The following is a 23,688-nucleotide window of genomic DNA, read 5'->3' on the forward strand; positions in this document are numbered from 1 at the left end:
CTTCGCTCAGCTCCCTAGCCCTCTCCCTCCCCTTGCCTTCTCTGGCATTGCCCCCAGGCCCCACCTTTTCATACAAGCAAACAAATAGTTGAGAACTGTCACTGCCCCTGAAGCTGGGTTTAAGTGGTCTGGGGTGGACTTGAGGATCTGTATTTTTAAGGGTCCTCAGGTTTCTAATGGGCAGCCAGAACTGAGAATCACTGGGTTAGGAGAGGGTGCTGTGAGGGAGGTGTGGGGTGGAGAACCTAGAGCCCACATAGCCTCCTCCTGAAGGCCTGAGGGTCCAGTGTGTTCTCCTTGGAGATCAGGCTAGTGGCCATGCCAGTTGGTGAATCTGGGCCGTGAGCAGCCTGTTGATTCACAGGCGGCCCTGGCACAGGAGATGTGTGCCACGCCAGCATCCCAGGTTACACAGACTGTGCCGCTTATCCATAAGCTCAGCAGACTGTCTTCCCAGGTGGGCTTTCCCCAGCCACTCCTCCCCAGCCTCCTACCCAGGTCCTGGAATAGGTGCTCAAACAAGAAAACATCAGGAGGTGAACTCTCAGTATGCCAGGTCCCAAGCAAGTGACCTCTTGATGACCTGTTCCCTTCCCACCTATTCAGAGGACCCGTGCCAGCCCAGGTCTCTAAGGGTGGGCATCATATTTTTACGTGCCCAGATGATACAAAGGTGCAACCAGGGCTGAGAACCCCCACTCTGACTGGCTATGGAAGAAAAGAAAGTCCCCCAAAATTCTTCCAGGCCTGACACCTCCAGGTATGGCACAGGGGCTATGGGCAGGGCTTAGGGGGAATGACATATATTGCTTTACCTGAAAGATGTTATGGATTCATTGCAAAAAATTCAGGAAACTCAGAAAAGTACACAGAAAGCACCATATGGACACTGGGAGTCTTTCCCAAGGCAGGGGTGAGGAGGGGGTCCCAATAAGAGCCCCAGCTGCCTGACAACTCCCCGCTTTTACAGTGAGGTGGGGAGCAGAGTAGCTACCCCCACTTCACATTGGAGCAGCGGATCGCACAAGCCACCGGGAACACCTCACCTGGCGGGAGGAGGGGGAAGGGAGGGTACCGGCCTGGCCCCAGCTGTCTCTAATTGGGGTGGGTGCACGGCGGCTGCGCAGGGCCACGCATTCCCCGCCACGGAGACGCAAGGCAACGGCACCTTCTCGTTCGCAGAGACCTAGGGCTGTTCTCTGGACCGTCCTCGGCCTCGGGCACTGCACGCGGCTCATTAGAGTGGTGGCCCCCGCAGGCACAGGACAGGCTCCATCTCCTCGGGCCCTGGCCGTTCCCATGGCGCCCTCGGGGGAGTCGCTCTCGGACCGTGCGCGCTCCGGTGACCGTGTCACTGCTCCTCCGCGGCCTGCAGCCAGGTGGGGCTCGGGAGGGGACCCACGCGGGCCCAAGGCCGCTCTCCTCAAGGGCGTAGGACCGGACGTTTCCAGGCCGTGGGATCCAGGACACTGGTCAGGCAGCCCCGGCCCCGGCCCAAGTCCTGTCCGCGCTCCGGAAGGGCGCCCCCCCGCCACGTGGGACCCGGTCTCCACGAGAGGCAACATCCTGCACCTGGCTGGGAGGGACTCGGACGAGACCTGGGACACCAGGACGCCAAGGTGGGAACCAGAGCGCAGGTAACGTGGGGGCGGGGCCTGAGGCGGGCTAGCGTCCAGCGCCTGCCCCGCCCACTCCAGGCTCTCCTACACCTTTGTCAACACTGATGCCGAGGGGGCTGGGCCTTCGGAGATAAGCCGGTGGGGGGGTGGGGGGCGGGGAGGAACAGAGTAGCGCTGAGAGCCGGGGCGAGGGTGGAGGCGGGTCGCGGCGTCCCGGGGCAGGAAGAGGTCAGTGGTACGAGGGGGTCATGGCCAGGTCGGTGCTGGATGAGGCAAGCCAGGCTCAGTCCCCTTTTGACTCCAAGGCCGGATCCGTGGGAGGGTGGCCGAACCGGAGGAGGGGTTGACAGAGCTCCATTCTTGCTCCGGAGGATGAAGGGAGAGGCCGGGTACCCTCTCGTCCTTGTAGCATACTGGCTGCCTGTGATCACTGCCCTGGGCCTCAGTTCCCTCTCTCTGTGCCAAGGGCCTGATCCCATGGAGCCTGTCCACACCAGACACAAAACAATGCTGCTCATCTGGACCCCAGGCCAGGCCCTGGGCCCACTGCCACCGCTCCGGGCCTCGGGTCACAGATTACAGGGTGGGGTGGTTCTGGAGTAGGGCAGTTATGAGAGACTTCCTAGAGACCCAGAGAAGTCTAAGGGGAGGGGCCTTGGAGAGGTCCTTGTGCGCCCCCCACTAAGTTGCTGAGGCTGCATTGTGCCAGGTGGGGTGTCCTGCCCACAACGAGGGCGGAGGGAGGTGCCATTTTGGTTGAGTCCAGAATGTGGAAAGGGAGCCATGGGAAGATGTAGGGGAGAGGCTTCCAGGCAAAGGAAACAACAAGTGCAAAGGTCCAGAGACTAGAATGAGGTCGGCATCTTAAGAGACACAAGAATCCTGTAGCTGGAATGTAGTGAGAACTGGGAACAGTGATAGGAGATGCAGTCAGAGGGACAGGCAACTGGGGATTTGATTTTAGGGAAGCCTCTGGAAAGTTTGAAGCAGGGGAGTGGCATGATCTGATTTAGTGTTGAAAGATCCCTCTGGCTATGGCAGGAGGATGGATGTGGGGACCAGGGAGATCGAGAGAGGAGATCGTGCTGCCAGCTGGTTTGAGAGGCTGCTTCCCAGAGCAAGGCAGGAGTTGTGAGAGGGCTGGCCAGGCTCAGGGGCCCAGATGAACCAGCTGCTGGCTGGTCTGCTGGGTGTGAGGGGAGAATAGGAACCCAGGACGGCTCCCAGCTTCGGGGCCTGAGCAACTGGATGTTCCTGCCATTTCCGGAGGCTGTGAGGAGGTAGATCTGAGAGAGGCCTGACGTGGATGTCAAGCGTAAGGGCAGACGTGCCAGGACAGATGGGACGAGATAAAGGAGACAGATGGAGGCTGGGGGAGTTCGGGAGGGGTGGGAGTTGGGGTCAGAAGAGAGCGTTTCCATGGTGTTTATAGCCTGGGGACTGGAACTTAGGAAAAAAATAGAAAGGAGATGGGCGAAGGAGTGAAGGCTTGTGCCTGCTGACATTTAAAGGCCCCAAAGGAGGCGGCCAGTGCGGTCGGGAGAAAACTTGGGCTGGGGGAGGTTTCAAAAGGAAGAGTTGGTCAGCGCAGTTCCTGGATGGTGGAGGGGAAAGGTAAGGTGAAGACAGGGAGCCAACCCCCAGCTTTTGGGCTCTGGGGACTAGGAAAGGGCCATTTCCAACAAAGACCAACCAGGGTGGACTGAGAGAGAAACTGAGATGAGGTGGGGAGAAGTGACTGCATGTGATTTTGCTGGGCCCCAGACAAAAGGAGTCGGGAAACAGGTGTGCACAGGCAAAGAGGTGGAGCCAAACGCAGGCACCTCACAGGCACACACGCACAGTCACAAAAAGGAACAGAGGCTCAAAAAGGCATTCTCCCACACACGAGGTCAGACACACGGACACACACAGGGACTGGCCAAGTGCCTTGTGACACGGGCCTCCCTTCACACACAGGGACCCAGTAACTCTGTTAAACACAGTCGCACACCGGCAGTAGGTCCTCCTGGGCACAGCTGGACCCAGATTTCCTGGAGTCCCCCCACCCTGTGACAGAGAGCAGTGGGGGTGAGGACTGGACATGGGGAAAGGATCTTGGGACTAATGGCGGCTTTTTTTTTTAAGGAATTTTTTAAAAATTATTTATTCGTTTATTTTTGGCTGTGTTGGGTCTTTGTTGCTGTGCACGGGCTTTCTCTAGTTGTGGCAAGCAGGGGCTACTGTTCGTTGCAGTGCGTGGGCTTCTCATTGTGGTGGCTTCTCTTGTTGCAGAGCATGGGCTCTAGGCGCGTGGGCTTCAGTAGTTGTGGTGCACGGGCTTAGCTGCTCCACAGCATGTAGGATCTTCCCGGACCAGGGATCTAACCCATGTCCCCTGCATTGCAGACGGATTCTTAACCACTGCGCCACCAGGGTAGCCCCCAATGGCAGCTTTTAGCAGTGTTCCCGCACTGGAAGGGGCATCCACACCGGCTGCACCATGGCTGGGACTGAGGCCTGTGGTCTAAGTTAAGGATGGCTGTGCCCCTGGAGGTTCTGGAAGTCTCTGTTTTCCAGCTCTTCCCCCACCCCACAATCAGGAAGGAAAGGAGGGGGCAGCCTAGGCGTGGAAGCGGCGTGTTCCCTGCAAGGGCTAGACTGGCCTCTCCCATGATGGGTATCAGGGCTCCCTGGGGAGGGCTGTGCCGGGCAGCGAGCCCGAATTGGGGTGGGGAGGGCCGCAGAGATGCAGGAGGGAGCCCTGGCCACCTTCCCCCACCTTCTGAAGTGACCTGGGTCTCGCAGAGCCAGACTGCCGACCCCCCGAGCCAGCCTTGGTGCTGCTTCCTCCTAAAGTTTGCTGGGGTGGCCTGGCCTTCTGGAGGTCAGGAATCAGGGACTCTCAGAAGGGAAGTCACAGTGGATTCCACACCGCACATCTTGGTGCAGCCCAGGCCTCCATCCCCCGCTCTCTCTGGCCACCGGTACCCTGGAGGTGAGGCCTGGCAGTCCAGCCAGGGGAAGAGGTTGGCTCTCAGAGAGCTGGGTCAGTATTTGTTGTCTGACTAACTGATTGACTTAAGTGTGAATGCCGCAGCCCGACAGGTGCTGGGGCGTGTCCTGCTGGGCGGGAACAGGGATTCAGTTACAGTGTTGGGGAGGGTAATGGGCAGAGCCTGGCCCCGAGCCAGGCCCAGCACTGCCCACAGGCAGGGTGAAGGAGCGAGCAGTTTCCAGCAGGTAGGCCGAGCAGGGAGGGGACTCGGGGGGCCAGGGTGGGGAGGGCCGCCCCAAATCGGGTGTACCACATGGGGTCACTGGGCTCGGGGCTGCTGAGGGGCCGGCAGAACTGGGAAGGCGGCGAGCAGCCCAGCAGGTGAGGGCACAGGTGGAGGCAGGGAGGCTGCGACCAGAGCGACCCTCAGAGGCGGGAAAGTGTCAGATTTTCTATGGGGGGGGGGGCGTGTCTGTCTCCCAGAGTCCATACACCTGGGGCCGGGGCCCGGTCCCTCCCTCCCACTCCAGCAGGCAGCGCCCCCGCCCCCTTCCTGGAAGTCGGGCAAAGTGACCTCCGGGTCCGCCCCTTCGCCTCTTCGCAGGATCCTCAGGAGGCGGAAGTTACACACCTGGGGGAGAAAAAGGGGCACCAGAGGAGGGAGGAGGCTCTGGGTGGAGGGAGGGGCCGGGGGTGTGGAAGGAGGGGGCCCCCGAGAGAGAGAAAGGTGCCCCTGGGTGGGAGGGGAACCCAGGGAAGGGAAAAGGAGGCCAGGGGAGAGAGGGTGCATTGGGGAAGGAAAGGGGTGTGAGAGGGCGGCTCCAGGGGAAAGAAGGGGGCATCTGGAGGAGGCAGGGAGCTCAGAAGGGTGCAGGGGCAGTCAGGAGAGAAGGGGGTGCTGGGGAGAGGGAGGGTGCATGGGGGGAGGCAAAGGGCACCCAGAAGAGGAGGGGTCACCGGGACAGAAGGGCACGTCAGAGGAGGAACTGGACATCTGGGAGAGGAAGGGGGCCACGGCTGCAGGGAGTGAGCCCCCAGGGAAGAGAAGGGGGCTTCCAGCAGGAGGAAAGGATACCTGGTAGAGGGTCCCCACTCGGGGTGGGTGATGGAAAGGGAAGAGGGGACACCCTCGGGTGGGAAAGCCTGGTGGGTCAGAAGGGACACTCTGGGGAGGGCAGGGGCCTCCTGAGGGAGAAGGGACGGCCTGGAGGAAAGAAGAGGGTGCTGGGGAGAGAGGGCCCCCACCCTTTGACATCCCTTCTCCATCCCCCCAGAATCCAGTTGGAAGACAGGTTACATAGGATGAGCCCTCAGGCCCTGGGAGCCTGAGAGTTTGGCTCCGCAGGCTGGCACTGGATATACGGGCACCCTCCAAGCTCCCTGGGGATGATTCTGTCCCCACCCCGTGAAACCAGCCCAGTCCCAACTTCCTGGCCGCAGTCTGACTTCCCTGCCCCACAGGGAGCCCTGGTGACCCCTGTGCTGAGCCAACCAATCTTCCTGTCACTCTGTCACTATTTCACAGTTACAGCTCCTAGTCTGTACCTCTGGTCACTGCCTGCCTGTGCCCTGGTGGTTGTCACTAATCACTGCTTCTGCCCGTCACCACTGAATGTCACTACCCCTGTCACTTGATGTCATCACATGTTTCCTGTTGCTTGAGACCACCATTACATGGTCACCGTGTCTGCCTGTCACTCATGTCCCTGTCACAGCAACAGGCCATCACTGCGACAGCAGTTCTGGGTGCAGTTAGAGCACGTGGTGGCTCCCTTCTCTGTCCGCTTTCACTCCTGCAGTCATGGACTGAGGACCTGCCAGGTGTCAGGCAGCAGGAGCCGGCAGTAAAGCAGGAGGACAAGCCCCTGGCCCCGGAGTCCTCCTCTCTAGTGAGGGAGGCCAGGCCATCAGCACACAGGGTCTCCAGTACGGGTTCAGGGGGCGGCTCTAACCCCGGCAGGAACCCCCTCTGCCCGCCCTGTTCTGGGCAGCTCCCTCTTCCACCCCACCTCACCCCACATCCATGGCCATCTTGGCCCTCTTTGAGAGGGCTGGGTGTTTCCCACTGTGAGCTCACCAGGGCCTGGGCCCGGCCTGGACAAAGGCGTAAGGAAGCTGGGCCACTTGGTGCCACCTGTCACGCTATGCCTCTGATTCTGTAACTCTGTATCTCCCCTCCCACTTCATTTCCCCTGATCATGCAGGGTCAAGGGTGTTCCTCCTCCTGATAGCACGGCTAGAGTGGAGTGGAGAGGGGAGGGGAGAGGAGTGAACACCACACCAGGGCCTATTGGGCAAAGCAACAGCAAGAAGGAAAAGTTGCAGCTGGCAGGATTTAGGTTACACGTCGAAAGATTTCCCACAGATGAAGGAATGACCAAACCTCACGCAGAGGTTTCTGAAGGAGGGGTGCAGGGAAGCCCGGGGTCGTTGAGAGTCACCTGCCGACATGTAACAAAATCCAGAGCCCCCTTCTTCCCCAGATCCCTCTCATTCCACGCTTCTCTCTCCTGTGCACGCTCAGAAGCACAGAGCACGGCAAAGTTGCTGTTTGCAGAGCCAGTGGCTGTTTGCAGTCTGTGTGTATTAAGTGTTCAGCTCTGTTTCAAGCATTTGAGAATGTTTTGGTCTGACCTATGCAAACTGCTCATGTTAGCTAAGCCTGTCACTTGCTGCAGAGTCTGTCACCTTCAGAGGCAGTCCGTGTGTGCAGAGTCTGTCCTGGGTTTGCAGAATATTCGTCGTATCTGCAGAGCTTCTTTCTGTCCTGAGCCTGTTTTGAGAGTGTCTTTTTTCAGCACCTGGGTCTTTTTAAACACTCTGTCCCTCTTTCCTCATGGATAAGATACGCTTTTATTGCAGAAGCGGCCCTGAACGCAAGCCTATCCCTGTCTCCCGAGCTTGTCCCGCGGCCTTGGCTGGGACATCTCTTTCTGTCTAAAGACACTGTCCCTGTCTATAAAGCATTGTCTGTTTACAGTTCCTGGCCCTGTCGGCAGAACCTGTTTCCTCTGCAGGGCGTATCTCTGTCTCTAGACTCTGTCCCTATTCACAGAGTCTTTTCCTATTTCAGAGCCTGTCCTGTCTGCAGAACCTGAGCCCTATTTGTACGGTCTGTGACATTTTCCAGGGCCTTTGCCTATTTGCACAGCTTGTCTGAACTTCCCTGGATAGAAACTCTTGTCTGCTTGCAGGCTGTACTCCTACGGAGAGTTTCTCACCACCACGGGTCACTGTGTCTGGGAGCACCCCTGTCTTTCGACAGAGCACATCCCTGTTGGCAGAGCCCATGCCTGTCTGCACAGTCTACTCCTGATTCCATGTGTACTTGTTAACAGAACCTGTCCCTATTCATGGAGCCTTTATCTCTCTTTAGAACTCATCCTTTTCTAAAGCCTGTCCCTGTTTGCCGAACCTGGGGTCTCTACAGAACCCAGCCCCGTTTTAAGATCTTGCCCATGTCTGGGGCATCTGTGCTGGAACATGGAGCTGATTTCCTGGCCGGCTCCTTTCAGCAAATCCTGCCCTCTCTGAAGACACTGTCACTGTTAACAGAGGCTGTCTGTTTGCAGAGCCTGTGTGGGCTTACAAAACCTATCCCGATCTGCCAAACCTCTGTCTATACAGGCTTTGTCTGCAGAGCCTGTGTCTTTTTGCAGAGCCCGGATTGCTCTGCAGAGCTCATGATTGCTTGCCCAGCCTGTTCCGATCTCCTGTTTGCAGGATTTGAGGCTGTTTCCCAAGGCCGTCTCTGCGTGCAGAGCCTGACCACACCTAGAGAACTTTTGCCTGTTTCAGAGCCTGCCTCTGTCTGGCAAGCACTTCTCTGACTGGTGATGCTGTGTCTCTTTGCAGAGCCTTGCCTATCTATGTGCCTGTTCGTATCTGTAGAGCCTGTCCCTTCTGCAAAGAGTCCCTGTCTTAAGGGTTTGTCTCCATCCACATTTGCAAAGCCTTTCCCAGTTCTGCAAAGCTCCTCCACACCTGCAGAACCCGGGACTGTCTGTAGAGCCTTTCTCAGCGTTCATAACCTTTGCCTGTTTGCCCAGCTTGTCTGAATTTCCCTGGGTCCAGTTTGTGTCTCTTCACATAGGTCATCCTTACAAAGGTGATCCCTGTCAACAGAACTCATCTTTGTCAGGAGAACCTGTGCCTGTTGCATCCCTTTCTTGGGTCTGAGGAAGCTGTCCCTTTTCTCTGCAGGTGCTGTGTCTCTTTGCATGGCTATCTCCTGTCTGAAAGACCTACGCCTATTTGCCTTGTGGGCAGAGCCTGTCTTGTCTACAGGATTCTGTCTCACTTCAAGAGCCTGCCCCTGTTTGCAGAGTCTGTCCCTGCCTACAGCACCTGTTGTGACTAGCAGAGCCCTCGCCTGGCTGCAAGCCTATCACTGTCTACAGTGACTGTCCCTGGCTGCAGATCCTGTGTCTGTATGCATAGCTTGTTTCAAACTCCCTGTCTGTTTGCAGAGATTGTCCATAGACTCAAAGCCTATCATTGTCCACAGAGCTCAGCCCTGTTTCAAGTACACAAGCACAGACGACAAGGCAGGTCCCTGTTTGCAAACCTCTGTGCCGATGTCTGCAGTACCCGTTCTGGTGTGCTGGCCCTTTTGTTTACGCAGCCCTCCTCGTGAGAGGCACAGGCTATGATGAGGGGTCTTTGGAGAGCTGTGCGTGGGGAGAGCTCTTGCTTAGAGCCCGGAGTACAGGCGGCCAGGGCCTGAGGACTCACTCCTGTTCCCTCCCTCACTCTTTCCTGATCTAGGATGGACACCAACAGGGGCCTCCCAGCCATCGAGAGCCACAGGGACCTCCACATATGGATCACTGAGGTGAGCTGCACGACCAGACAGAAGAGCTGGTGAGAAAGACAGCGTGCAGGTCTCTGAGACCAGTCTTCTCCCGCGCCCCACTCAGAGCTCCCTCCCCTACGCCACAGGGTCATGGCTGGGGGGAACGGGGTCTCCCAAGTTGTCACTAGGCACCCTCCTCTCCCAGGACCTGAAGATGGTGCCGGTCCCCGAGCGGGCTTATGGGAACTTCTTTGAGGAGCACTGCTACATCGTCCTGCACGTGAGCACTTCAGGAGTCTGGGGGGTGGGGGATGGTGGTGGCTGGCCCTTTGGGGGTTCCATGGTGCAGACTAAGCTCCGCTCTGGGAAGAGGCAGGCTGGGAGCTCAAGAATCGCATCCCATACGGAGGCTGCTGCCTTTGAGGCCTCTTCACCCTTCCCTCCCCGGTCTCCATCTCCTGTCGCTGGAAGCACCTGACCAGTCTCCCCACAGCCCTTCATACATCCTCCACCTCGGTCTCCCCTCTCTGCCCCAGCCCTCGGGCCCCACCCTACTCCTGGGACCTCAGCCCCTCACCACACACACTGACGCAAACACCTGGGCCCTAGGTCCCCCAGAGCCTGAAGGCCACGTCGGGGGTGCCCAAAGACCTGCACTACTGGGTCGGGAAGGAGGCAGGTTTGGAGGCGCAGGGTACGGCGGGCTCCTTCGTGCAGCACCTGCAGGAGGCGCTGGGTGGTGCCACCGTGCAGCACCGCGAGGCGCAGGGCCACGAATCCGCCTGCTTTCGCAGCTACTTCCGCCCTGGAATCATGTGAGTGAGGCGGGCAGGGGGCTGGGAGGGACAGGAGCCATGGGGTGGCTGGCGGCCTGGGGCAACTGTCTCCCTCATCACAGAGTGGGGGGTGGTTTTTTTGAGGGGGGGCAGGCATCAACTTGTTGACGTACAAATCATACCATACAACCCACCCGTTTAAAGCATACAATTCAGTGATTTTTAGTGTATTCGCAGACTTGTGGGATCCATCGCCATAATTTTAGAACGTTTTCAACACCCCCAGAAGAAGCCCCGTACCCTTTAGCATCACTCCCCATTTCCCCCAATACTCCCTTGCCCCAGTCTGTATAGATTTCCCTCTTCTGGACATTTTACTTAAATAGAATTATACAACACCATTTATGGATATACCACATTTTAATTATGTAGTCATCACTTAATGGACATTTGGGTTGTTTCCACTTTTTAGCTGTTATGGGTAATACTGTTGTTAACATTTGTATACAAGTTTTGGGCAGTTTTCCCCCCCAGTTTTATTGAGATATAACTGACACACAGCACTGTATAAGTTTAAGGTGTACAGCATAATGGTTTGACTTACATATATTGTGAGATGATTACTGCAGTAAGTTTACTCACCATCCAGTATTGTATACAAGTTTTTGTGTGGACATATGTTTCTCATTTCTCTTGGGTGTATACCCAGGAGTGGATCCCAGTGTTGTTTTTCAGTTTACGTTTCTGTTACTATGCCCAATAGAAATATGTCTTTTGCTGTAAATTGCTTCAAATATTTATTTAATTAACAATTACAATATATTAGGTCGAACCATAGGAAATTGCCAGTATTCAATCATTTCTGTTGAACCTAATACATGTAAATAGTATATACATAAATGCACACACACATATACATGCACATGCAGAAAACATGCCACCCCATGTATGTCCACCTACAGATGGGCACCCACATACATCGGTGTGTATTCATGTCCACCTACACACATATACACGGTTGCGTGAATTTCATGCACACACATCTGTACTCACACGGATAAACAGATACCTGTTATTCCCCACATGCATACATGCATATACACATTGATGTGTCCACGTATCTACACATGGATAAACACATGCACGTTACTGCCCCCATATGCTTGTACACACGTGTCCATATCTACTTGCACACACGTATTAAACAGGCACATGTGTGTCCCCACATGCGTGCATGCAGGTGCGCACATCTGCACTCACCCCTGCGCATGGCAGCATATGGTCTCACATGGGACTCCATGCTCTCCTCAGCTACCGGAAGGGAGGCCTGGCCTCTGCCCTCAAGCACGTGGAGACCAACGTGTACAACATCAAGCGACTGCTGCGCATCAGAGCAGGGAAGCACGTGTCAGCCAGCGAGGTGAGAGCGGCCAGGGATGCCACCTGATCATGGACTCAGCTGGACTGCGTGTCCTGAAGTGTAGGGAAGTGTGGAGGGCGGTGGGGACCGTGGGGGGAACATGGAAGATCAGCATTCCCTGATGGCCCATCCTGATGAGGAAAGAGAAGGCAGAGCCAGGCTTCCAGCCCCAGCCGTCCCACAGCTCCTTTGACCCTCTGTTTCCTCATCTATCCCATGGACACACTGAGAACTAGGGAGGTGAGGCAGACAAGATGATGCACCTGGATGGCCCTGCTAAGCAGCACAATGGGAAGTAGCATGATTTGGGGAGGTGCACAGCCCCACATTCTCATACACATCATAATTGTCACCCATAGGCACACCCAGTGTCTCCACTGTTAGCCCTAATGCCACTCGGTCCATAGAGTGCCCTTGCGCAAATTAGACTGGAGTGCCCCTTACTTCCGTCTGTCAGGATATTTTTTTTTTTTTTTTTTTTTTTTTTTGCGGTATGCGGGCCTCTCACTGTTGTGGCCTCTCCCGTTGCGGAGCACAGGCTCCAGATGCGCAGGCCCAGCGGCCATGGCTCACGGGCCCAGCCGCTCCGCGGCATATGGGATCCTCCCAGACCGGGGCACGAACCCGTGTCCCCTGCATCGGCAGGCGGACTCTCAACCCCTTGCGCCACCAGGGAGGCCCCTGTCAGGATATTGATGGAAAATACTGATCGTGTGAGAACAAGACGGTTTGCCGCCATCAGTGTCATGAACAGTCAGGAGTTTGACGCCTGCGATGTGACTGGTGACACCGAGTCGTGCACGTCACTGTCTGCATGGTATGTGGCAGCTCTGTGACTCACAGACAATTCCACCCAGGCTCACCCACAGATTTAGTGATCATGCATCCCTGGTCATGCAGCGCCACCATGCAGCCCCAGGTTTTGCCTGTTAGCCTGGCGTAATTATTCAGAGCTCCTACTTTTACTCTCCAAAGCATTGGGATGATAATTGCCCTTTTCCACAGATAACACACTGTCCTCCACACAGGTACACATGCACTGTCAGCCAGGAGCTCATACACTTCTTCACATTTCATGTTCACCTACACACACATCTACACATGTGGATAAACTGGTACTTGCGCCCCACTTGCATCCATGTGTGTGTGTACGCGTGTACTCCTGTAGACTTGCACGGAGTGAGAAGTGTCACACTCGGTCACGGACACTCTGTGAAATGCAGCATAACCTACGTTTACATATGCCCAGAGATGCACCCAGCCACATCCACGGTGACGCTCAAGGTCTCACATGCTTACATGGATGCGTGCCTGCACACCATCAGAGTGGTGTCACACTCACACATACACCCAGTTGCACGCAGCTTCATGCACATAAGTGACACACCTGAGCTATGCGCACGTGGGCAAGGACAGGCTGCAGTGCCCCTCCACCTGGGTGCGGGTGGTATGACACACTGTCTCCCTCCCTGACGCCTGGCTCTGGCAGGTGGAGCTCTCCTGGCACAGCTTTAATAAGAGTGACATCTTCCTGCTAGACCTGGGCAAGATGATGATCCAGTGGAATGGGCCCAAAACCAGCACTGCCGAGAAGGCGCGGGTCAGTGTCTGCCCCGGGAACTAAGGGGTGCAGTGCTCGGGGAGAGGGGTGGTCCTCCAGGTGCCCATCCTCCAGCTACCCCAAGAGGTGGGCTTCGCTCTCACCTAAGAAGCTGAGAAGCACCTACAAACTGAGTCCAGATCCTGAACTGGTGGTACCCCTGGATGCCAGGATAAGGGGATACCTCCCCTGGCCCCCAGCCTCTGGGAGCTGAGAAGTGACAGGAGGATTCTGGGCTGGACTGTCTGAGAGGTGACGGGGGGCATTCTGGGGATGCTCTGACTTCCAGGTCCTGTCCCGCAGGGCCTGGCCCTGACCCGCAGCCTCCAGAACAGGGAGCGTGGTGGCCATGCACAGATTGGCGTGGTGGATGATGAGGCTGAAGCCACTGACCTCATGCAGATCATGGAAGCTGTGCTGGGCTGCAGAGTGGTCAATCTGCACACCGCCATGCCCAGCAAGAGTATTGACCAACTGCAAAAGGCCAATGTCCGCCTCTACCAGTGAGCAGACCTTGGGAGTGGGAAGGGTGGGTGGAATAGCCCAGGCGTGCATGTCCGGCATTACTGCAATAACACGGTGTCTCTAGGAAGCCCTCTAGAAAAGGTTCATGGGTTTCTGGGGCAGGCCATGTGGGACCTTAGACCCAGCCTGTGCTCTTGCATGGCTGCCTTTCTGAGAACGCATTGTACAGACAGGGCGACTGAGGCCCTGAGAGGGCCAGGGAGCTGCCTAAGTCTTCACAGTAAGGCTGCAGTGAAGACCTCAACCTGGGCCCCCAGCCCCCAAGCCTTCTGCCTCTGGAGGTGCGAGGGGCATTGGTAGCTGGAGTGGAGCCAGGCTTGGAGGAGCTGAGCTGCCCACATCTGGATGCCTGTCCCCTAGTGTCTACGAGAAGGGCAAGGATGTGGTGATCCAGGAGTTGTCGACCTGCCCTCTGGCCCAAGACCTACTGCAGGAGGAGGTGAGGCAAGCCTGGCCCCAGCCATCCCGTCCATCTCCCCACCCACTCCACAAGCCCAACCCAGTCTGGACCACCTACTGACCAGCCCCACTTTGGCTCCCAGGACTGCTACATCCTGGACCAGGGTGGTTTCAAGATCTACGTGTGGCGGGGATGCATGACTAGCATCCAGGAGAAAAAGGCTGCCTTCAGCAGGGCTCTGGTGAGGCTATGGGGCCCTGGCTTAGAGGGACATAACGCTGCCCTGGTTCCTGGGTAGGGAGGAAACCGCCCTACCCTGCAACCTAAGCTGGGAGACATCCATGTCCTGGGGTCTAAAGAGAGAGGTAGTCCTGCCCTGGGGCCAGGAGGGGGATACCTCCTGCCCTGGGAGCCCTGTCGGATGGAGGAGGACATAACCCTGCCCTGGGGTCTAGGCCTGAAGACCCACCGCCCTGTCTGAGGGCAGAGACACAGCTCTGCCCAAAGGTCCGAGAGGGAACACAGGGCCCCTCTCTGGGGTACCGCGGGCTGTGGCCTGCCTTGGGGGCCCTGACGGGGGAGGACCAGATAGCTTCCAAGAAACCATGTGTAAAAGGGGGATGTGGGGGACCCACCTTGAGGTCTGAGGATTCTCCAAGCACTGGGTGCTCCCTCCTTTTCCAGGAGGGGAGACAGGGCTCTGCCTGGGGTCTGACGGGTGGTCATAGCTGGCCCTTCCCGAGGCCCAGACTAACGGGACCCTGCCTGTCCTCAGGGACATCGGAGAAGTCGGTAGTGCCGGAGCCAGCTCCTTAAGCCAGTCATGAGCTCAGTTAATTAACGCTGCTCAGTGCACTGGCTGGCCCCACAGCGTGAGCGGCAGGTCCTGCGGGTGGAGCGGAGCAGTGGGCCCTTGGGCCACACGCTTGACAGAGCCCCCCCGCCCAGGGCTTCATCCAGGCCAAGGGCTACCCGAGCTACACCAATGTGGAGGTGGTGGACGAAGGCGCCGAGTCGGCCGCGTTCAAGCAGCTCTTCCGATCGTGGTCTGGGGAAGCAGCGCAAGAACAAGCACCTCCGCGGAATGGGTGAGGGGGCGTGGCCGGACGGCGGAGCTCAGAGCCGAGGCTTCCTGAGCGATGGGCGGGGCGGGGGGCGGGGCTGGATGGGTGGGGCCTGGGCGGGGCCCAGAATCTCCACGGGGAGGGTGAGGGGGCGTGGCCGGAGGGAGCTTCTGGCGTGATTGGCTGGGCGAGGCGAAGTCTGGGACAGGGCAGACGTCGCCAGTGACACCCTCTGTCCCACCCTCAGGTAAATTACTTCAGGTGAAACTGGACGTGGGCAAGCTGCACAGCCATCCTGAGCTGGCGGCCCAGCTCAGGATGGTGGACGACGGCTCTGGGAAGGTGGAGGTGAGGGGCACTGACTTGGCTGGGGGAAGATGGGCGCACAGGTGTAGGCTTTGTCTACAGGTGAACCTTATGGCTGCTAAAGTGACCCAGGTACGCACAGGTGCACATCTACACACAATCAGGGACACACGGGGCATGTGTACGTGTACACGCAGCCTCCGCCCTGCCAGCTCATATGCATCACGCGTACAGTCCCACGCAGCCACAGCCACTTGCTCGGTGACACTCATGGCACCCAGAACAGTAACATTCGGACAGTTAATTGTGCCCCTTTGTCATATGTATGACACATACATATTATAATATAGACACACATACACCTTGTGATTGCACTTATTCAAACAATTGAAAACATGTAAGCATACAAACTCTACATCACACATGATCACAGCCCCACACGCCCAACACAAAGTCACACCCTGTCAGCCACCCGTCTGGTCTCAGACCAATGTTCTGGGAGATGCAGGGGTTGGGGGCTCCTTCCAGGCTCTGTACAGGGCAGGGTTGTATCTTGACTAATTGGGTCACCCCCAGGCAGGGCCCTTAATTCCTTCAGGGCTCAGTTTTTTATATGTAAAATGGGGCTAAAGCTGGCCCCGAGGCTGGTGTGTGGGTGCTGAGAGCTTATGGGAACAGGACAGCTGGGCCTGTGTGAGGCGCGCTAGTTCTCAAGGTAGGCCGAGGTCAGAGAAAATACTGTTTCTCCAAGGTGCCCTCTGACATTTGCCCTACTATGGATGGACAGTGGCAGTGAGTGGGGAGAGACTGAGATAGGAGAAGACGGGGCGGAGGGGGAGGAAGGGTAGGAGGGAGAGAGGATGACAGGTTGGGGGGACAGGGAGAGACAAAGAAGAGGAGACTGAGAATGAGAGAGAGAGGGCGGAGGAGCCCGAACAGAGGGAGGAGGGGATGGGATGCAGAGCAGGGATGGGTGAGGGCCAGGGAGAGGAAAAAGGGGGTCAGGGAGAGATGGGGTACCCAGGGAGAGACAGAGGGGCAGCCAGCGAGAGAGAGAAAAGGAGAAACAGGAAAGCGGAGAGAAGGGCAAGGGAGGAAGGAAGGAGAGGTCTGTAGCCCAGGCCCCAAGCACAAAGCCAGGGAGGGGACATCCCCCGCCCCCCCACACAGCAGGCTCGGGGACAGGCAGCCAGAGCGGGGGCCCGAGCCAGGAGGCCTGGCTGCCAGGTGAGTGCTGCTCCTGGAGGCGAGTGGTTGCAGTCAGCCTCTTCTGCAGAAGCAGGATTCTCGGTGCTCTGGTCTTTTCCAGAGACTGCTGTCAGGCTCTGTGTGGCCACGGGATGCCCAGATGTTGTTTATTGCCATGTCGAGGTGAGCGCTGTTACCCCCACTTCACAGGTGGGAAAAACTGAAGCTCAGAAAAGTCTCACTGCCAGTGTGGGTGACCGGGATTCAACCAGGGTTTGCCTGGCTCCAGGGCCCATGCTCGGCTACCCACAGGAACAGGACATCACGTTAAGTGTGACTAAGTGTTTCCCTTTGAACAGGGTTCGCTTTTTTAAGTGACACTTGAAAAAAAGGAAATTTTTCCAAGAGCCCCAAGGCCTTGCTTCTGCCCAGCTTCTGCTGCCCTGGCCTGAGCAGAGAGCAGCTGTGCAGGGCTGTGGCTGGTGGGGTCAGGCTGGGGTGGCATGTGGCAGCCTGGGCAGCCTCTGGAGTCCTCAGCGCTTGTTTGTCCCAGGCACCACACACCAACTCAGAGTCCTGGCTGAGAACAGGCTGGCACAAGTGTGGATCCCAGGGGTCCCTGGGGGAAGCACAGAGTGTAGGGTGCACAGAGCTCGGGGGGGAGCCCCTTGTCTGCACAGATGAGGCATGCCCCCAGCTGCAGAGAGCTTCCTGGCTGGACACACGGTGGGTGGACTAGTTCAGGTGGAGGCACCACCCCTGCCTGTTGGTCCTCTGTCCCCCAGGTGTGGTACATCCAGGACTCATGCAGGCAGTCCGTGGGCCCCACGCATCACGGACAGTTGTGCGCAGGCAACTGCTACCTTGTTCTCTACACATACCAGAAGATGGGCCTCGTCCAGTACATCCTGTACCTGTGGCAGGTGCGCCGGCCTGAGCAGGGTGGCGGGCACCCTCAAGCCCCAGAGCTCAGGAGCTGAGAGTGGGGTCTGGGAGCCGTGCCAGGCCCTCACCACCCCTGCCCGCAGGGCCTCCAGGCCGCCTCACATGAGATCAAAGCCCTGAAGGGCAACGCCGAGGAGCTGGACCTCCAGTACCACGGAGCGCTGGTGCAGGAGCACGTGACCATGGGCAGCGAGCCCCCTCACTTCCTCGCCATCTTCCAGGGCCAGCTGGTGATCGTCCAGGTAGGGCCCACCTTGCTGCTGTGACCGCAGCCTCTCCACTCCTCCGTGCGCCCATGGCCCTTACACGCATGTGCTAAGCACCTTCTCTGCAGGTCAGGGGCCCAGCGGTAGCCCCTGGGCTTCCTGGTGCTTGTCTGAGGCCCAGGAGCTCCAGGGTGACCCCTGCCTGAGTTTCTGCCCCCATCCCCAGGGGCAGCCACAGAACAGGCGCGCAAGTGCGGAAGCAGAACAGAAAGGGAGCCAGGGCCTTGCCTGGGGTCACACACAGGCAAAGCTGCTCCCCACTTTCCATCTTCAAGGCCTGCGGGATCCATGCTCTGACCCCTCGGAGATGGGGTGAGGGGTCTGTTTAGAAAGGGCCTGGTTCCCTATTCTAGGCCGATGGCATCCTCACACTCCACATTCACAGGGTAGAAAACAGAGGTGGCTTCAAGAGAGGGGGCCCTGGGTGCTGAGGCAGTTTGGCCCCCACTGGGAGAGGGAGGCGGCCCCAAGAGCCCTTGCCGCAGCCTGAGGCCCAGCTCTCTCGTAGGGGAGCGCTGGGCACAATGGGAAGGGGCAGCCAGAGTCTGCCACAAGGCTCTTCCACGTACGAGGCACCGACAGCTACAACACCTGGACCCTGGAGGTGCCAGCCCGTGCCTCAGCCCTCAACTCCAACGACATCTTCCTGCTGGCCACAGCTGGCCTCTGCTACCTCTGGTTTGGGAAGGTACCCCAGCAATGACCACTTGACTCACGCCTGGGGCCCTACCCTTACGCCAGGGAAGGGTCTACTCCGCAGTGGAGGCTGATTTCAAGTCCAGCCTCAGGCCGGAGGGAGGTCGGGGAGAGGCCACAGTGTCCCTTCTGGGACCTGGGGGAAGTTATGGGTGGACCTGGGCATCCACGGGTCAGAGCCAGGCCAGGCCCAGGCTGCCTCCCCTCCTTCCTGCCTCATGCCAGGACCATGTCCCTTCCCAAGTCTCTTGGGAAAAGGAGGCCTAGTTCAGATTGCAAGGGTTTTCTCTGATCTTCAGCATAAATCGTGAATGATCTCCAAGCCTGGAGAACCCCATCCTGTGCTCTGGACCTGGAGAGGGTCCCGGTCCCTGTGACCTTGATCAGCTGAGGAGAAGAGGGAGGAGGGGGAGGAATGGAGACACTTTTTCATGTGTGCCCCGCCACGAGCCCAGGGCTGCTGTGTCTCAGGCGCGGCTCCGCACAGGCTCCTGTTAGTAGGGGATGTGGCACAGGACGTGAAGGCCCCTCCCCGTGCAGGGCGTGACCCAGCTCTTTGCCTGCCAGGGCTGCAGCGGTGACCAGCGTGAAATGGCACGGACAGTGGTCACCGTCATCTCCAGGAAGGACAAGGAAATGGTGCTGGAGGGTCAGGAGCCTCCCCACTTCTGGGAGGCCCTGGGGGGCCGGGCGCCCTACCCCAGCAGCAAGAGGTGACAAGGCTGGGAGGAGGGTGCTCTCCTGACCCAGAGGAGGAAACTGAGGCCCAAGAGGGTGGGTGACTGATTAAGGGTCACACAGGGAGGTGGAGAGGCCAGACTGGAGCTGAGAACTCATGGCTCCTCAGCCCAGGGGCTCCCAGGAGCACAGCCCACCCTTCCCTCCTCCCTAACTTGGAGCACGAAGGTGCCGGGGACAGGGTGGTGGCGCCCTCTGCTGGCCGAATGTGCTCCCTGCATGGTCCCCGTCCTGTACCGTCCTATCGGCAGAGGGCCAGAGGGCAAAGTGCATTCCCCCACCCCACAATACCCACGGGTGGTGTCCCCGGTGTAATATGACGTATGGCTAAACAGCGTGTGTGGTGTGTGCAAGAATAGTGTGTGTGGGGTGTGTAAATGGATAAGGGTGTGTAGGGGAAGGAAGGGCAGAGTGAGGCCTCAAAGGGAACTGGGAGCGGAGGACCTGCCGCCTTTATGTCTGTGCGGCCCGGCTATGCGCTGTGCTCCGCGCAAGTCTCCAGAGCTCCTAAGTGCTGCTGTCGCCCTCTCTCAGCCTGGCTTCCGTCCTCCCACCTTGGACCTGAGGCCGGGCTCCTGGGCTTCTCCCTCCCAGGGCGGCAGGGCTCCAGCTCGGCCCTCCCTCCGCACTCAGCCAGCCACCCCCTCCTTCCTCGTGCTCCTTCCCTGGGAAATTCATGGGGCAGCTTGCACCCCGGCTGCCTGTGGGAAGACAGACAACCTAACCTGCTTCCCCCACTGACACGAGGACACGGAGGCCCAGAGAAGGGCAGGCGTTTGGGAATGGATCCTGGGATGGGTGGAACTCAGAGGGGAGCGGGTGCCTCCTGCTCCAGGAGGCATTGTGTCCCGGCCCCTGGGGGGCAGTAGAGGGGTGCTGTGCTGGGGGCTGGCTTGGCCCAGGCTGGTCAGAAGCCCAGCTCTCTCTGCACCCCTCATGGCCTTGTGCCATGCTGGCCAGGCTCCCCGAGGATGTGTCCGACTTCCAGCCACGACTGTTTGAGTGCTCCATCCAGACGGGCCCCCTGGTCCTCACGGAAGTGGTGTTCTTTAGCCAAGAGGACCTGGACAAGTATGACGTCATGTTACTGGACACCTGGGAGGAGGTGCGGCAGCCTGGGTGCCTGGCTGGGTTGTGAATGGGGGGTGTCTGCACCTGCGTAACTGGGTGTGAGTGTGTGTGACTGTGTTTCTAGCCACGTGACTGCATATAAGGCTGCGGGTGTGTGACTATTTACGACACTGTAACCCTGGGTGACTGGGCAATTGTGTGACTGTGGATGACACCAGGGATGACTCTGTGACCCAGGGAGCCTGTGGGAGACTGTGGCTGTGTGTCTGGGACTCATGTGTGGTTGTGACCGGTTGTGTAGTTGCGTGTAACTCTCTGTGCCTTATAAGGGCATCTGTGAGTCCATGCAACTGAGCGCCCATGGCTGACATGTCAGTGCTGAGCGGGTGGCCATAAAGTGACCGTGTGTGTGTGTGTGTGTGTGTGTGCGCGCATGTGCATGATGCCTCTGTGTGACTGCATTTGATCTCTATTTATTTCCTCTCTGGTCTTTATTATTTCCTTCCTTCTGCTGACTTTTGGTTTTGTTTGTTCTTTTTCTAATTCTTTTAGGTGGTAGGTTAGGTTGCTTATTTTGAGATTTTTCTTGTTTTTTTGACGAAGGCCTGTATTGCTATGAACTTCCCTCTTAGGACTGCTTTGGCTGCATCCCATAAATTTTGTATGGTTGTGTTTTCATTGTCCTTTGTCTGTGTGCCTGCATTTGCCTGTGTGTGTGCAGCTGTGTGTAATGGCTGTGAGGTCAAGGAACTGGCTATAAGTGACCAGACTATCTATAACTGGTGACACTGAGAGACAATGTAACTGGCTGCAGGTGTGAGTGCCTGAGTGACTGAATTCGTGTGACCGTGTAATCATGTTTCTGGGTGGCTGGATGTGATGGTGTTTCAGGCTACTTGTGTTTTCAGGCTGCGTGATCCATTGTAACTGTGCTTAGGTGCAACTATGCGTGAGTACGGGTGACAGTGTACAGCTGTGATTTGCCGTCTGGCTGAGTGGTGGTGGACAGTTGTGTCTGTGTATCTGTGGTCGTGTGTGTGTATATGTGCGTGTATCTGCATCACTGTGCCTGGGACTCTGTGTGACTGTGGCAAGGAGGCCTTTGGGCTCGCATTCCATTCAGAGCGCAGCCAAAGCCCCTTCCCCAGCCCTGTGACCCGGGCGGCCCCAACTCTGCCCCTCGCTCATTCTGCTCCAGCCACTGTGGCTTCCTGGCCGCTCCCTGAACATGCCAGCGTGCTCAGGGCCTTGGTACTGGTTGTTTCCTCTGCTCAGAACACTTTCCCCCCAGACATACGTGTGACTTGCTCCCCCACCTCCCTCAGAGCTTGACTCCAGTGTCATCTTCTCAGCAAGGCTCTCCCTGACTCTAATTTAAAATGACAATATCCACCCCCCCACCACCCCACTTTTCTTCTTTCCCTGCTTTATTTTTCTCCATCTGATATACTACATATTTTACTTATTTTTGTGCCTCCCCCAGCAAAATGAAAGCTCTACAAGAGCAGGGATTTTGTCTCTTTCTTTCTCATGGTTGAGTCCCCCGTGCCTAGAACATTATCTGGCACACAGTCGGTGCTCAGTAAATATGTGTGGATTGATTGCACACATGCATGCCTGAGACCTCCTGGCACATTTACGGGTGTGTGGGTGTGCAGCCAGCCTGCTGGGTGGGTCTGGTTGGCTGGGATGTGTGCATCGGGTTCTGAGACCACCTGATGGGCAGGGCTGGGAGGGAAGTGGTCAGCTCCACCCGCCCAAGGCCAGGCCCCCTGTGTGGCCCAGATCTTCCTGTGGCTGGGGGCAGCTGCGAGCGAGTGGAAGCAGAAGGCCGTGGCCTGGGGCCGGGAGTACCTGAAGACCCACCCAGCAGGGAGGAGCCTGGCCACGCCTATCGTGCTGGTCAAGCAGGGCCACGAGCCTCCCACCTTCACTGGATGGTTCCACACCTGGGACCCCTACGAATGGACCGTGAGTGAGGCCTGAACCCCCCATGCCCACCCTAATCCTGGGAGAGGGGCCTGCCCTGGCAGACGGTGGGGGAGCCATTGCCCTGCCCAGGGACCTCCAGTGTGTGTGGGGAATCTCGTCCCACTGGTGTCCCTCCATCCGGCCCCCACCCTGATTCTTGCCCCCAGAACAATCAGTCTTATGAGGACGTGGTGGAGGGCGGCCTGGGAGCAGTATCTGCCATCTCAGAGATAACCGCAGTGAGTATTGGGGCCTCCCAGGGGTCTGGGCTCCGCTGGCATGGCCCAGAGGGCAGGATGAGCAGGGAAGGAGCCAGGCGCCGGTAGAGGGCAGGGGTGGCAGTTGGGGGCAGGAGGGCGGGTGGGCTCAGTGTGGCCTCCCATGGGAGCCCATCCCCCAGCTTCCCCAGCCTGAGTCCCCTCTCCTGACAGCAGGTCAGCAACTTCCGGCTGTCCAGATGGCCAAGCAATGGCAGGGCAGGCCCGTTGGCCCTGTGGGCCCTCAAGGGCTCCAAGGACAGCTCCGAGAACGAGCTGGAGCTGGGCCCCAAGGCGGGCAGCGGCCGCAGGAGCACCGGCAGCAGCCCCAGATCCGTGGCCAGCGGGAGCCTGCCCCGAGAACAGCTGAGGCACCAGGCTGTTGAGGACCTGCCGGAGGGTGTGGACCCGGCCCACAAGGAGGTGGATGCCTGAGACCCCCACCGCCGCCGCCACTCACTGCCCCAGCACTAATGCATATAAAGCTGAGCTGCCGGTGCCCAGGGCATGACCCACTGATGGTGGGCGATGGGCAGGCTGCCCGGGGAGATGTGTGTTCCAGATAGGGTGATGGGCAGAGAGATGTGGGAGAGGATGATACCTCTGGGTGAGTGGGACAGGGTTCTGGGCTCAGCTGACACCCTTCCTCTGCACCCATTCCCTCCTCTCCCCCACCCCAGTCCTATCTCTCAGACTCTGATTTCCAAGATACCTTTGGGAAGTCCAAGGAGGAGTTCTGCGGCATGGCCAAGTGGAGGCAAGCAGCAGCTCGGCTTCTTCTGAACCCCGGCCCTGCCGGCTCCATCTACGCGGCCAAGACGCCTGCCTGCGGGCACCTCCCCTACACACATATGAGCCCCCCGGAGAGGCCCTCCTGGCGCACCCTGCTTGGAGACTCCTGGGCCACTAAAATAAAAGCCTGTGGCCTTCACAAGATGTGGTGAGTGGGCTTTCAGGTCTGGGTCACTCAGCAGGTCCGCCTCTGGGGAGAGTGGGCCTCTGGGGTTGGAGGGGTCGGCCGTGACATTCCAAAGACTTAGCCCTCCCTACCCTCCGCCATGCAGGGGTTTGTTT

General features: G+C 58.1%; 1 protein-coding gene across 1 annotated transcript; it reads left to right on the plus strand.

Moving 5' to 3' along the window:
* Nucleotides 1–1,470: 1,470 nt before the first annotated feature.
* Nucleotides 1,471–23,474, plus strand: VILL (villin like). The gene is given in 22 exon segments (XM_060110069.1): nt 1,471–1,619; nt 9,364–9,430; nt 9,597–9,671; nt 10,001–10,206; nt 11,479–11,587; nt 13,077–13,187; nt 13,491–13,690; nt 14,073–14,151; nt 14,255–14,353; nt 15,061–15,162; nt 15,164–15,200; nt 15,424–15,524; nt 17,456–17,593; nt 17,699–17,857; nt 18,390–18,569; nt 19,145–19,290; nt 20,276–20,420; nt 22,172–22,357; nt 22,525–22,596; nt 22,789–23,037; nt 23,295–23,371; nt 23,373–23,474. Coding segments are annotated over 21 exon segments (2,562 nt in total). The 5' UTR covers nt 1,471–1,619; nt 9,364; the 3' UTR covers nt 23,398–23,474.
* Nucleotides 23,475–23,688: the final 214 nt, after the last annotated feature.

This window comes from Mesoplodon densirostris, chromosome 10 (genome assembly GCF_025265405.1).
Source record: "Mesoplodon densirostris isolate mMesDen1 chromosome 10, mMesDen1 primary haplotype, whole genome shotgun sequence".
Lineage (NCBI taxonomy): Eukaryota > Metazoa > Chordata > Mammalia > Artiodactyla > Ziphiidae > Mesoplodon > Mesoplodon densirostris.